We start from the raw sequence: 14,421 nt of genomic DNA on the forward strand, positions 1-14,421 counted from the left end.
TTAGAGAAGAACAATAGATGATGTTATTGTGCTTTTCTTTTTTTTAAAAAAAAGTATATACACTCACTTAAAAAAAAGTGAAACAACTTTTGTTTTTTCTCTCCACCTTGTGCACACAGCTGATTTTCCTTGCCCAAGCTACCCCTCTAACGGTGTCATGGTATTTCAGAGATTGAGATAGCATACCAGTTATAGGTGATTAATTCCAATCTCTCATCAAACTGCCAAAGCTACTGCCTGAACTGTAAACCAGACTGGGAAGACCTGTCTGTTTAACAGAGTAGCCAAAGAGCGACATGAAAACTTCGCTATAGAACAGATCAAGAGATCTGAACAAAGGGAGAAGAGCTGCCCGGGAACTTCAGATCTTGATCTTGTAGGGACAAGAGGGCCACCTGACACAGAGAGTTGCTCTGTTTGCAGACTGCTCTACATAATAGGGCACACGTCATTAACAGCAGCTGCACTGTACCAACACCACAGACTGCTGCATTTACATGTCACGAAGCTTCACAGAATTCATTAGTGGAAGAAAAAACAAAACAAAATATGCACATTAGTTCTGGTCAAAGAACTTCAAAACAAAAGATTATTTCAACAGGTTTAATATGAATTTTTAAGAAAACCTGAAATGAATACGGATTAACATTATTGTCTTTTGCTACGGTGAACTCAAGCTTCATACTTTCCAAGTCCTCAAGCACCAGGCTATAGTGAAATTCAATTCTTGCTGGTCTTGATGCTAAACAGCAATAGTAAGTCTGCTGCATCATCACAAAACATATGTGCTTTTTTTCCTCCTTTTTAATATTGCATATAAAGAGGAACATGGCTTGCAGGACATGTGACAAAAACTTTCCCTATTACTCAAACCAAAAAGGTCTTATCTAGAATCCTGTATTAAGTTTTGTGTACAGTACTTCAGGCGAGATGTGGAAACACTGGAGAAAATCCAAGTGAGTGAAAGAGGATACCAAAGCCCAGGAGAAGTCAGCCATGGAAAGAATTTATGAAAAAAAAGTGCATAACTTGAAGCAGAAAGAAAGAATTAATACAGAACATGCTAACATGGTCGTGTACATTACAGAACCAATGCAAAAGAGAAACAAAATCTCCAAGCTAAATAGATCAATATCTAACCTTCTAAACACGCAGCCAGCACAATTCAGGTGAAGCATTAGGAAAATCTTCCAGGTGTAGTGAAGCATTAGAATAGGCGAGGTCGGCAGACTGCTCAGTCTGCAACACCAAAGGTTGACATTAAAGAAAAACTTGACATTAAAGAAAAATCAGGATCAGGCAGGAATTCTAACCTGTCCTGGGGAAGAAGAGTAGATAATTTTGTGCTAAACATTTTTAGAGACATTCAGTTAGTCTCATTAAGATACCATGACTCTAAAAAAGACATGGTTATGTATGTTTATCCTCCAAGAGCAATTTTATTAAAACAGCTTAATTAGTTACTTGGGAAAATTTACAGGTCGGTGCAGGACCTTAGGGGTGAGTGCAGACACTAATACGATTGAAGCAAAAATGATTACACTAGAACAGAGCTATTCTAAACTTAGAAAATGATAAAATAACTCTGCAAGCATAATAGAGGAATCAAAACAACAGATAAGTAAATTTATCTTAAGTTCAAGCTCAACATTATGTAATTTTCAGTTAAAAAAGAGCCAGAGACTGCAGAAGTTGTGACAGAGCGTGGCTGTAACCTGAACTGTACAGAATTCCTCCAAGGCTACGAGTGCATTATTAGCAAGTAGTGCAGAAAAGCGGAAGCAGATCTGTGGAGTGAAACAGTCCGTGTTGAGCACCTGACATCCACAGCACACCTTTTTTTAAAGAACAAACCATTTCATTACTGTCTGTTTGTTGGTGCTACAAACCAAAAAATCCATTTGGAACAACTTGTGCAAACCGCTAGATTTCATCTTCCGGTTTGGCTTCCAAAGGAACTACATTCCTGCACTTCAGTACCATCCCACAATGCAAATGAAAACACAGATATACTCAAGAGATGCTTCAAAAGCACATCTGTAATCCAACTGAAAGAGCAACACAGAAAGGCCCGCAGATAGAATGAAAAGGAAGAAATGGTATGGTTGGGTTGTAACTCAGGATGCGAGATAGAAAGCACTATCCTCCTCCTGCTTACAACTCCAGGTGAGAAGCATGGAAGATACCAGACATGGCAAAAAATGTGACAGCAGGCAACCTTTAGGCTAGAGGAAAAGGGAGAGTTCTACTTGGTCACTCCAGTCAGTCCAACCAAGCTGACAGCAACTCACTCAACAGAAGGTTGAGTCACACACAGACTGGGACTGAACAGAAAAAGCTCCTGTGCTGGGACACCATTGCTCTTCTGCAACTGTAGCATTTGCTCACAGTTTTTACTACCTATCTTCCTTTGCCTAACTTTTTTTTTTTTTAAAAAAAAAAAAAAAAAAAAAAAAGCTGTAAAGAGGCGATCATGGGTCTCCTATCTGCTTTGGTAAGACAATCTCAGAAGTTTACAGAAGTAACTTCTCAAATGCATGCAGTCAGAATTATAGGAGAACAGAATAAAAAGAAAGAAATACAAGCACGTAAAGGAAATAGAGCAATAGCAAAGCACTCCTCTATGAGCTGAAGTGAGGTGCAGTTTCCAGAGGGAAACAAGAAGTTTCCCTTACAGACAGTCAATTATTATCTTACTGATTTAGCTATTGTGCAATAAGGCCATGAGGGAAAGGGTATTGAGGATAGTCAGGCAACGTAATACATTCTCTTTCAGATCATTCTGGAAAGTCAGAACAGTACTAACTACACAGAAACAATACAATTAAACATTTTGGCTATTTTAGTGACCTAATGCTTGTTAAATAAGAACTTGAGATGAAGTACTCATATTCCCAGTAAATAAGGTACATACCAAAAGTAGAAATTACCAGAAAAAAATATTTTTAAGTTGTCTACAGAAAGACTTTTAATTTTTAATCAAGAAAGTAACATGAATCACTTTTTATGAAAGTTTGTAAATTGAGATTGGGATGTTTATTTGAAAGCTGAAGAAATCAGTGGGCAAGTTCTTGCCCATACTTAAGAAAGTTTGCCTAAGCATTTAATCTTGAACTCAGCAACAATACCTGAACAAATTCCCCTCACAGGCAGTGAAATGGCACAGGCTCACTTCTGGAGAGTGCCCAAGAACATAGCTTAACCTTCAGAATTGTGACACAGCATTTTGCAGAACTAAAGAAAGCTGAACCAAATAACTAAGAAACTATCAGAAATCTTTAACTGAGAGCTATATAGTACTGTCATTGATGGCTCTTGCACAATGCTCTACAAAAAGAAACAGTGCGGTGCACTTTCACTGTATTTTGTTTCCTGGGGGCTAATAATACCGCATTACATTCTGATGTATTTACAGTCCTGGGAAAAGGTAGCAGAAGACACACATTCACATTTCTGAATAGTCATATTAAAAGTTATGAACAGTACTCACCTGAAATTGTACCCTTTGTCTACAACTAACATTAAAGACTGGTATATATGGATGAAATACAAGTCAGGGTGATTATCTGATTCAAACTGGTTTTTCAACAATAATAAGCAATCTCAGGTAACTTGTTTCATAATAAAGCATAGAAGCAAAATTTAAATTGCATAAGATAAGACAGAAAATTATTGTATAACAAAGGTTACTGTTAAAAAGGGCACAGATTGTCGAACAACAGCCATGTGAAAAGGTAAAGGTTAGTATCTTGATTGAGTTAGTTAAGACAAAACTTACCAACCACTGAAGCTCCTCTTTCAGCAAAAGCGAGTGCATAAGCTCTGCCCAAACCTAGTTTAAAAAATAATAATTAAAAAAAGAAGTTTAAAAAGAGTTAAAAGTTGATTTGTCTCCTGAAGCACAATTCTGAGAAGCTGGAGAAAAAAAAAAAAATGCATGAAGAAAAATGCACCAAATCAACACAAAAATCCTGCAGGTTTTAAGTAAAATTCCATTTCCCCTTGGTGTTAAAGTTGCACAAAAGCTCAAAAGCAGATCGGCAGATAAATTCTTAACAGAACCTCCAGTCAAGAGAAAAAAAAAAAAGAAAACAACTGCCCATGCTTACTTTTTGTTACTGCACTCAGAAGAACCATCAGGGAAAGCTACCTGCTGCTGTCTTTATGTTTGTGACAGAAAAATATATTGGTAAAGCAGAAAATTTAATGTCTTGACACAACTTTGCAGGAGGAGATGTTGCAAGTTAATTAATTACATTCTAAGTGAATAAAACATTTTCCTGGTTAAAGTTAGCCTTCAAGATTTGAAGAAGAAACTTATAAACCAAAAAATGTTTAACCATGACTGAAGATGTACTAACAAAATTCCTCCAAGTATTTCATTACAAAAGAAGTACCTAATACCACAGCTATCCAAACACACACAGTTTACCTACTGTAACAGTAGAAGGTAATTTTTGCCTCACATACAAAAGCAAGACTATTGCACCTTTACTCTGATTTAAATTTTAGGTGTGTTAAGCATTAGTTACTTGTAGTAACAAACGATTTCCTCAAAGGGATATTATCCACTGCATCACCCAAAAATCATTTTTGAAATCCATGATGAAGATTTCAGACTAAGACTTGAATGATCAAAAGATAATAAAACACAAAATCAGAAGAAGGTTTATCATGTATTTCTCAACATAACTATTGGTCCCTCCCCAGCACATTCAAAGCTACTTCTCAAAGAGTCACAACTGTTTAGAAAAACACTAATCTCACAGCACCAGTTCTGAATTTTCCTTAAGGCTCCTATGAGCCTCTGCAAGGGATCGTAACACTTGAGGTGCATATAGATCTACTGCCTGAGATAAACAAAGCCTCAAAAGAAAACTTTTTTTGAAGAGCCAAATGACTGAGAAGCGTACAAAATCCAGATAATGTAGTATGTGCCAGTGCTCTCAATTGGCAAATTTCATCTCAGAATAAACTATAAATAAATAAATATGCAGTTTGAATTGCAGAAAAAATGACAGTGCTGCATTACAGGCAAGTACGATGTATTCTTCACAGGCGACTTGCCCAAAGTGAAAGCTATCGTACTTTTAGATGCCTGCGTATGTGAAAACAGGTCTCACTTTGAAACAGACGGATCAGCAATATAAATAAATTCCCAGTTCTCCTCTGTTCACTGACATTCAAAAAAAAAAAGTCAACAAGCAATGCTATTAGCAGCATATATGACCTACAATGGTGTAAACTAGATGGAAGCAAACTAAGAACTAGTCTGAAGTTAACAGGGCTTCCCTTTATCTTGGCTTACATTTAATCATCTATTCATCAGAAAAAATTGCTGTGAAATAAGACATCCAAGGACAGTTTTCTCTGTTAACAAACCGTTTTCAACAGCCTAAAACCAGAAACACAAGGGTATAAGGGTCACTGTAGCCACACTTACGACATGCGATTTTTGCTCCATGTGGTACTTTCTGGAAGTTTTGTATTGACAACAGGTTTTGCTTATTTGTTTTGGTATTACCTAAGAAATTAACCTCTACTTCAGGAACATTTGCTGTCTAGCAAGAAGTACATCAGTAAAGGTCTAGTAAAAGCAGAAAAGCATCACAGAAAAACCTGGCCTCAATTTCTCTTGAGGAGAAAGCGACAAGAATCGACCAAGTGACATCCAAGTGACATGAATCGACCACTCGGTGCTTTCCACAAAATTTCTTAGTCTTTATCCACAAGACATGTGGTGCTTAGGGACATGGTTTAGTGCGTGGTATTGGTGGTAGGGGGCAGCTGGACCAGATGATCTTGGAGGTTTTTTCCAACCTTAATGGTTCTCTATCAGTTTGGAGCCATGAAACAAGCTCCTGGTATGTGTGCGCAGCTCCACAAAGGAATAAGAAAAGGGAGAGGGAGAGTTCACTGTGGAAAAACAGAATGCCCTCAGAGGATTATGGAGAAAAAGAAAAAAAAAAAAAAAAAATCCTTTGGCTGAGAACCACCCAAACTTTGCACTCACAGCTGGCCTTCTCTGGAAGCCCCACGAAGCTGCCAGGGTCGAGGCGCGGCTCTGAGGGCAGCCTCACGCCCCCGAGCCCATCCCGGCCCGGGAGCGGCCCCCGGGCCACCAACATCGCGGGGAGGGACGGGACGGGACGGGACGGGACCGAATCCCCCCCACAACCACCGGGCAGCCCCGGCACCTGCCCGCCGCCCTGCTCCCTCCCCGCCTCGGCTCAACGCGCGGGTAACACCCGGAGCCGCTCGCACACAGCCGCGGCCGGGCCCTTGGCAGGGCCCCGGGAGCCCCCCCCCCCTCCGCCGCCGCCGCCGCTCACCTCCTCCGGCGCCGGTGACCAGCACCACACGGCCGTCAAACCGTAGCCCCGCCGCCATGGCGCTGCGCTGCGCTGCCCGCACCCGCCGCCGGGACGGCCCTAGCGGGCAGGGCTCGGGGCGGCGTCGGAGGGGGGCGGTGGAACGGGGCCGCCGCCGCCTTCTGGGAAATGTAGGCAACGGCGGCGGGGTGGGGAGAGAAAGGGCACGGGGCGGTCCCGAGCGGGACCCGGCCCCCGACACGGGTGGTGGCCAAGTCCGTGCTTTGCTTGCTTTCGTGGGTGCTGCAGTTTTTCAGGTCAAAAAATAAAGTGAAATATATCACGTTTTTTTCTCCCAGATTTAGTCTCTGTGTGTGTGTGGAAGGCTGTGTGCCGCGAGGCTGCCCAGTGCTGGCCCGGCCGGGCCCAGCAGAGTCCCAGAGCAACGGAGGCTGGCAGGGAGCTCTGGAGGCACCAGGCCCAGCCCTGCTCCAGCAGGGCCACCCCAAGCAGGGTGCCCAGCACCACGTCCAGATTCCATTTTGGAGATCTCTGAGGTGGTGGACTCCACAGCTTCTCTGGGCAACCCTTGCCAGTGCCCATCACCCACACGGCACAGAAGTGTTTACTGATGCTCAGAGAGAACCTCCTGTGTTCCTGTTGGTGCCCGCTGTCTCTTGTCCTGGCACTGGGCACCACTGGAAAGAGCGTGGCTCTGTTCTCTTTGCACTCTCCCTTCAGGTAGTTATGGACATCGGTAAGATCCCCCTTGGCCTCCTCCAAGCTGAACAGTCCCCACTTTCTCAGCCTTTCCTCACAGGCGATACACTCCAGTCCCTCCATCATCTTTGTAGTCCTTCATTGGACTCCCTCCCATATGTTCATGTTTCTCATACTGAGGAGCCCAGAACTGGACCCAGCACTCCAACTGTGGCCACACCAGTGCTGAGTAGAGGGGCAGGATCCTTCCACCTGGTGGCAGTGCTTTGCCTAATCAAGCCCATTAACTTACCATTAACTTTCTTAGTGACAAGGGCACACTGCCTGCTCCTGTTCAGTTTGGTGTCCACCAGGACCCCTAGGGCTTTTTCTGCCGAGGTGCTGTCCAGCAGAGTGGCCCTCAGCATGTGCTAGTGCCTGGGGTTAACAGCAGCCCAATGCATGGGACTACGTATAAGGTATTTTAAATCACTTTCTTTGTTTCTCAACATACTATTCTCTTTTTGAATGGGAAAGAAAAAAAAAAAAAAATCTTCCCCAAGTCATCAGTTTTGCCAATGACTGTAACTGATGTGAGAAACAAAGTTGTGTTTTTGCAGTAGATAATTATTTTTCTTTATTCCAAGGTAGTTGTGTAGTCATAATAAGCAGAAATGCTAACTAGATATGTGGACAGTAGAAGGCCTCACTGTTCCAAAATAAGGTAGAAGCTTGAGAAAAACAGGATAAGCAGTGTGAGAACAGTAGAACAAAAATCACAGGTTCTCAAAACATAAGAAAGGAGAAATTAAAGGGTTGAAACAAAAAAAAAAAAAAAAAAAAAAAATGTACATATGTGGTATAGAGGAGCGTCAAGTAGCTTGTGAACCTGTAGCACTCAGTCAATGAGAAAACAGGGAAGGTGATCAGGCGTCGGGTAATAGGGAATAAAAGGTTATGATTTGTTTACTAAAATGCGCTCCTGATTGACAGAATGCCCGCCATTGCAATCGCGAATAAAATAAGCTTCATAGAAGATCCTGTCTGAAGAAAATAGAGATTTTTCTCACACTGGTAAGTGATCTCCCTGTTTTTATGTCAACACACAAGCTTTTTGGTCTTACTTTGTCCCCTGTCCTGTTGAGGAGAACAGATGGGTGGGTATCTGGCAGCTAGTCAAGGTCAACCCACCACAAAGGCTTCAGTTCAGGAGAAGGAAATGTTAAGTCTGAGAATCTAGACTCTCCAAGAATCAATACTGTGAAAACATGTCAATTTTAGGGAACAACTTTTAACTTCCTCTATTTCCACATCTTATAAATTGCTTGTTTTCCTCAGAAATTGTGGTGTCTGTAATGTGGTCGCACTCACAGCTTTCAGATTTTTTACAGCCAACCTGATCAAAGATTACTTATTCACAGATAGCAAACTGCTAAGTTAAAACAGAAATGGAGAAGTGTGTTTTCCTCATTCCGTTCATGAATTGATGGTCTGCCATACTTTATTGAAATTCAGAGTAATTACATTTGAATGCAGTTTTTCATTTCCAGGCAGTTAATTCATTTACTTTAAAACAGTTTGCTAACATCCATTTTCTATGGGTCTGCTTCATTGCTATGGAAAGTCAGTTTAAAGAATTCCATCAGCTTCACTGGGCTCAGGTCATAAATGAATTTTGTAGAAACATTAACTATATTTACTTCTAAAGAACCCTGAAAAATAAACAGCTTCCTTTTTATAGACTGAAAACCTAAGAAGAGATGCATAACATAGACAGTTGCAGAGCACTGAGTACATCCTTTAACTTCAGGGTAGTAATCCAAATGTTTTGTTCCTTACAATTCACTTTAAGCAGTTGCTAGTAACTGTTTATGTATTTTGTGGAAGCAATCTGGCGTGTTAAGTAGGAGTGCGCATACCTATTCATTGTATCATTGCAGGTATGGTACAGTGCAAGACTCATTAATTCAGAATGTAATTATGCTGGAGTTTCCTAGAGCCACTCCTCTGGATCTCAGCAGTAGGTCTAAGCAGGATTTTCCAGCTTTACCCACCCAACTCTGAGCTGACAAATTTTATCTGAGCTATGAAGAGGGATTTCATGGAGCTCTTTCTTCGTACTCGCTCACTCTCCCAGCTGACTGAGAGCATCATAAGCCTGAGTCTCCAGGAGATATAAACTCCCTGCTCCTTTGCATTGTCTCTCTTAAACCTAGAAGGTGCTTAGGGATCAGAGGGTGATGTAAAGTGCCCATTAATCAGAGCAGCTAGCTCATTTTGCTGGGGAAGACAACAGCGTACTCTGTCAGCACAGACAAATTTTAATGCATGATAACATTTCTTGCACAGTTCACGTATTTTGGATTATTTACAGAGCTAGCAGAAATAAATTTTTGTTGCTGTTGCAACACAGTTACTTGAGTGAGTGCTAGTTACTTGAGTTAGTTACTTGGAGACTTCCAAAGCAGAAGATGTTAGCATTTCTGGCCTCAAGTAGTCTGTAACATTCATCATTTTAGAAACATTAGGAATATAGACCTATTGGCCGCGATGTTATTACGTGCAGTTCAGTGAGCAGGGCGAAACTACCCCAGTTAAATCCTATATGTGCAACTTACAGTTCGGGCACTAGAGGGAGCGTGGTGCTTCAATACAATCGCCGAGGCGCCTACATTCACAGATAGCCCAACACTAGCAACGAAATTCGTATCCAAAAAAAACTGTGAAAAGGTTATGCGCAGATCACATCAAAGGGTCACTGCTTTTATATACCCTGGTTTTGCTTAGCCGATAGATTTAGCCACATGCTGGCACCTTTCCAGCTACATAGGCATGTAATGCATACGTACTGGAAACTACCAAAAAAAAAAAAAAAAGTTCTGAACAGAGGTAAGGGAGCAGGGCAGCTAAACAGTCTATTACAAATCATGAATTTTAAATGTGGGAAATATTGCTGAATGCGTGCAGAAAGAGTTCCATCCACTGGGTGTGTGTTATGCTGGCACTGTATTAATCAGAATAAAATACACTCACAAGTAATTACACTTCCAGAGATCGCCTGTTTCATTTTAATACTGCTCAGCACAAGAGCAAATATTCCTGCAGGGAAAGGACCGGAGCAATTGGCTGTCTATTATCAAGAGAGCACTTCTGGCTGTGATTTCTCTCTGCTGCACTTGACAGTGGAAGGGAGCAGTTTTCTAGTAGGGCCAAGCACCAAGTCACTCTGTGGTTGCTGTTCCTGAGGAAGTAACAGATTGAGCTCTTAATCTTCAGTGACATTTGGTTCATCCTAGATATTTTATTTGTTGTTGCTACACGATGGGATCAGGCTCCTACCTGGGAGAAGGGAGGGAAGTCTATCAGGACAACAGTGCCACTGCCGGCACAGTGCAGTGCACAGAGAGCCCTGCAGTAAGGAGTTAATGTGCTGTCTGCTGAGCGCTGTGCACCCTCGCTCGTTCCCACATTTTTATTTGGGTGCTTGGGGGCATGTTTCTGTACCGCCCAGTGAGTTTCCCATTTGTTAGGGGAATGCATGCAAACTAACAGCACAAATACCCAGCTTAGTCAACTGAGCATATGCTTCTGGAAATCTCTGGTTCAGACTGGAAATACTCAGACACTTAGACAGGAACTAACCCAGTCATCCTTACAGCATCAAATATATTTGCATAATCCCTAATGTAGTTATATCTATCTAACACAGAATGGTTCTGTGTACTTGGCTATAAATGAGTCTAGGAGAACTTGGTTCTCTTTTGGTACTTGTTCTGGCTTCTTCCTTGATCTTGAACAAGCCATTTCAGCTCTGGCCTTGTGGGTTCTGTATATTTTTGTGCCCTGTTTGGATCAGGGGCTATTCAAAAAAAAAAAAAAAAAAAAAAGACTCTACTCTTGAATTTGCCTGGAAGCTAGTGTTTACATGTCCCTAAGTAGGGTCAGGCCCTGAGGTTATTTCTTATAGCATAATTTGTTCTTCAGGTAGCTAACATACCTTGTTATCGAGTCAGGATCTTTTATAGCTTCCTTGTTTTGGTGCACATACTGTGATTATAATCAGCAAAAAGCTCACACTTCAGAGCAATAAATAACATTGCAGTTTCCTCAACAGATATATATATTTTTTTCTTCTGGAAAGCACAACATAAAGTGCATTAAAGTGAAAGTGTGTCACTTGTTTATTTTTTAAATCAAACTTGACCCTGTAAAAGGGATCAAAATACAAAGAGCCACTCAACAGGCAAAGGAATGAATTAGGTTCCCTTAATGCTTGAAAGTAATTTGTTCCAAAAGTCACAGAGCTATAAGAAAATAGCATCAGTCAGAAAGCAGGTATGAGCGTAAAGCACTACCACCGTTAATCACAGCTGGGTGATGTTAGGTGGAAATTTGAATGGAGTAGGTGTCAAGCCACAAATCAATAGCAGGTGTCAAAGTGATTTTAAATGAGTGAGTCATAGTGTAACAGCAGGAGAGTAACAGCAGGATATCCAGTTTCCAAGCTCAGCTAGACAGGGTTTAAAGTGGTTGAAACCGATAATGAAAAAAGTGAGTCAAAAAGGAAGATCAAGTCTACTTTATGTTGTCCCATAATAAGCAGTGTGAACCAGCAAATATTTGTCTTAACTCTTTTACTGACATAGCAGGCTTTTTAGACCAGCAAAATTTGCCAGCCACCCCCAAGCATTACCCTGTGACGTCAATAAATTTTTTTTTTTTTGTTATGCTTCTTTGCTTACAGCAGGTGAATGTTTTTTGTAAAAGGTGAAGTTTCGTGTGGTATACTAAACAAAAGTGATGTATGTTCTAAAATCATGCCTTCAACTAACAGGTTAGATAACAGGAAGTTTTTTTTTTTAAAAACTCTAACCAAACACACCAAAAAGCAGACATGTGTATTCTGGATACCATAAGCCTTTTAATGCCTTTCAAAATGTTTTCTACTGTCTAGCGATGTTCACTGTTGGGTGAATAAAAGAATTGACTTACTTTTATATTCTATTTTTTAATATTGCTAAAAGATACGCTTGGATCATGAGTCTGATTTTCAAGTGCTTAATTTGCTTTCTAAAGGTTTTGGCTCATGGTGATAGAGGCCTGTTCATGGGGAACAAAGATTTCTCCACAAATATGAGTAAAGGGAGCAAGCAGACATTTCTTGCCACTACTGGCAAGCAACTAGGCATTGGTTCCATGTTGATAACTCCAGCACCTTACACTAAGGAGTACATAAGAAAAGCATGGCCTGCAAGAGATGGTACATTCCTCATATGACTGATGAAAACAATAGAGCTTTAGAAGTCCCTGGTGTTCTGAATATAGGTATTTTCTACTCTAACCAAACAGACCATCATGCAGCCTAGTCATTGTCCCTGTTTCCTCTTTCTGCGGCCAGCCACTGGCTGGCAGCACAGAGAGATCACTGAGATGTCTCAGCCTTTAGGTGGTCTCAAAAGTGCATCTCATACAAACCACCAGGATGGCCCAGCTCACTCTTAATTAAAAGTGAAAAGTAAAAGTGATTCTATTGATTCCTATATCTACATGTGGTGATTTTTTCCAGCTGGGCAGCTGAGTTCCACCACAGCCGCTCTCTCACTCCCTCCTCAAAGGGAAAAGGGGAGAAAATATGATGCAAAGGGCTCAGGGGTTGAGGTAAGGATGGGGAGATCACTCAAAAGTTATCGTCATGGGCAAAACAGACTCAGCATAGGGAGATTAATATAATTTATTAGCTATTACTAACATGCTAGAGCACTGAGAAACAAAACATAAACTAGAAACACCTTCTTTCCATTCACCCTCTTCTTTCCCCTTTCCCTCGAGTGGTGCAGGGGAATGGGGAATTGGGGCTTCAGTCAGTCCCTAACACTTCATGTCCACCACCCCTTCATGGTCCCTCTCTGCCCCTGCTCCCCGTGGGGTCCCTCCCACGGGATGCCGTCCTTCCCGACCTGAGCCTGCGGGGGCTGCCCACAGGCAGCAACTCTCCAGGAACTGCTCCCCCATGGCTCCGTGCCACGGGCTCCATCCATCCCCCAGGAGCAAACTGCTCCAGCACGGGTCCCCCACGGGCAGCAGCTCCCCCCAGGCCCCCTGCTCCTGCGGGGGCTCCTCTGCGCAGGCTGCAGCTCTGGCGCGGGGCCTGCTCCTGCGGGGGCTCTCCATGGGCCGCAGCCTCCTCCAGGCCACATCCACCTGCTCCAGCGGGGGCTCCTCCACGGGAGGGCTGCAGCGTGGAGATCGGCTCCATGTGGGACCCATGGGCTGCAGGGGGACAGCCTGCTCCACAAGGGGCCTCTCCACAGGTCGCAGGGGAACTGCTGCTCTGGCACCTGGAGCACCTCCTGCCCTCCTGCTGCACTGACCTGGGGGGCTGCAGGGCTGGCTCTCACCCCTCTCTCTCTCCCAGTTGCTATTGCCCAGCAGTTTTTTTGTTTGTTTGTTTGTTTGTTTGTTTTTTACCTTTCTTAAATCTGCTCTCACAGAGATGCAAACAACCTCACTTACTGGCTGTGCTCTGGCCAGCAGTGGGTCCCTTTGGAGCCAACTGACATGGAGCTCTGCTCTGACATGGGGCAGCCTCTGGACTCTGCTAACATAAGCCACCCCTGCAGCCCTCTGCTACCAAAACCTTGCTGTGTAAACCCAATGTACTGTAGAAATGGCAAGTAATATTATTACCCATTCTAACTTGCCGTCTCTGTGAGCCTCCACTCATTAGCAAGTGGATTTTTTCTTGCCATTAAATCCAATGTTTTCCAGACTCCGAATTGAAAAGCAGCTTTCATGGTGTGATGCTGAGGATCATCATATTGTGCAGTTAGCAGTAGATGTGTTCCTATGAACTAATTACAACTGTAAATGTAAACGTTTTTAGAGCTTTTGTCAACAGCCCGCATCACAGGAGGTCTCATGTCCCCATTAGGCAACAAATGCTAATCTTGCCATTTGTTGCACATACCACTCAATTAAGTGGAAAATCCATGCTGGGAGCATAAGCAGAGCATTATGGAAGCTCTCCACTTGATTCCATGAGAGAGTCAGGGTTTGAGGATGACTGAAGACCTGAGTCGGTCAGGGCTTAGTGGACTGCTGAGCTGGTATGTAGTAACACATTAGTATAACAAATTCATTAAGCAGAAACTAGTTGCACATGCACATCTACAGTTTTGAAAATATATCCCATGGAGAGATGTCAGAGACATGCCAGCAAAAGATTGTTCCTGTAGCACAGACCTAAATTTCACCCTAAGAGTCTCTCCATTAGAAATTCATTAACTTGATCTCCATGAAGAAAAGAAAAGAAAAGAAAAGAAAAGAAAAGAAAAGAAAAGAAAAGAAAAGAAAAGAAAAGAAAAGAAAAGAAAAGAAAAGAAAAGAAAAGAAAAGAAAAAAGAAAGAAAAG

At 42.3% G+C, this 14,421-nt stretch overlaps 1 protein-coding gene across 1 annotated transcript in view; it reads right to left on the bottom strand.

Moving 5' to 3' along the window:
- HSD17B4 (hydroxysteroid 17-beta dehydrogenase 4) overlaps positions 1-6,475 on the bottom strand; it is a 62,840-nt gene extending 56,365 nt beyond the window's left edge. Inside the window, exons 1-2 of the mRNA XM_035309797.1 lie at positions 6,333-6,475; positions 3,779-3,832 (exon numbers count right to left, since the gene is read on the bottom strand). Coding sequence (XP_035165688.1) covers positions 3,779-3,832; positions 6,333-6,390 — 112 coding nt within the window. The 5' untranslated portion in view covers positions 6,391-6,475. The remainder of the gene's footprint in view (positions 1-3,778; positions 3,833-6,332) is intronic.
- Between the last annotated feature and the right edge of the window lie 7,946 nt (positions 6,476-14,421).

The sequence above is a fragment of the Oxyura jamaicensis genome, chromosome Z (assembly GCF_011077185.1).
Source record: "Oxyura jamaicensis isolate SHBP4307 breed ruddy duck chromosome Z, BPBGC_Ojam_1.0, whole genome shotgun sequence".
NCBI lineage: Eukaryota > Metazoa > Chordata > Aves > Anseriformes > Anatidae > Oxyura > Oxyura jamaicensis.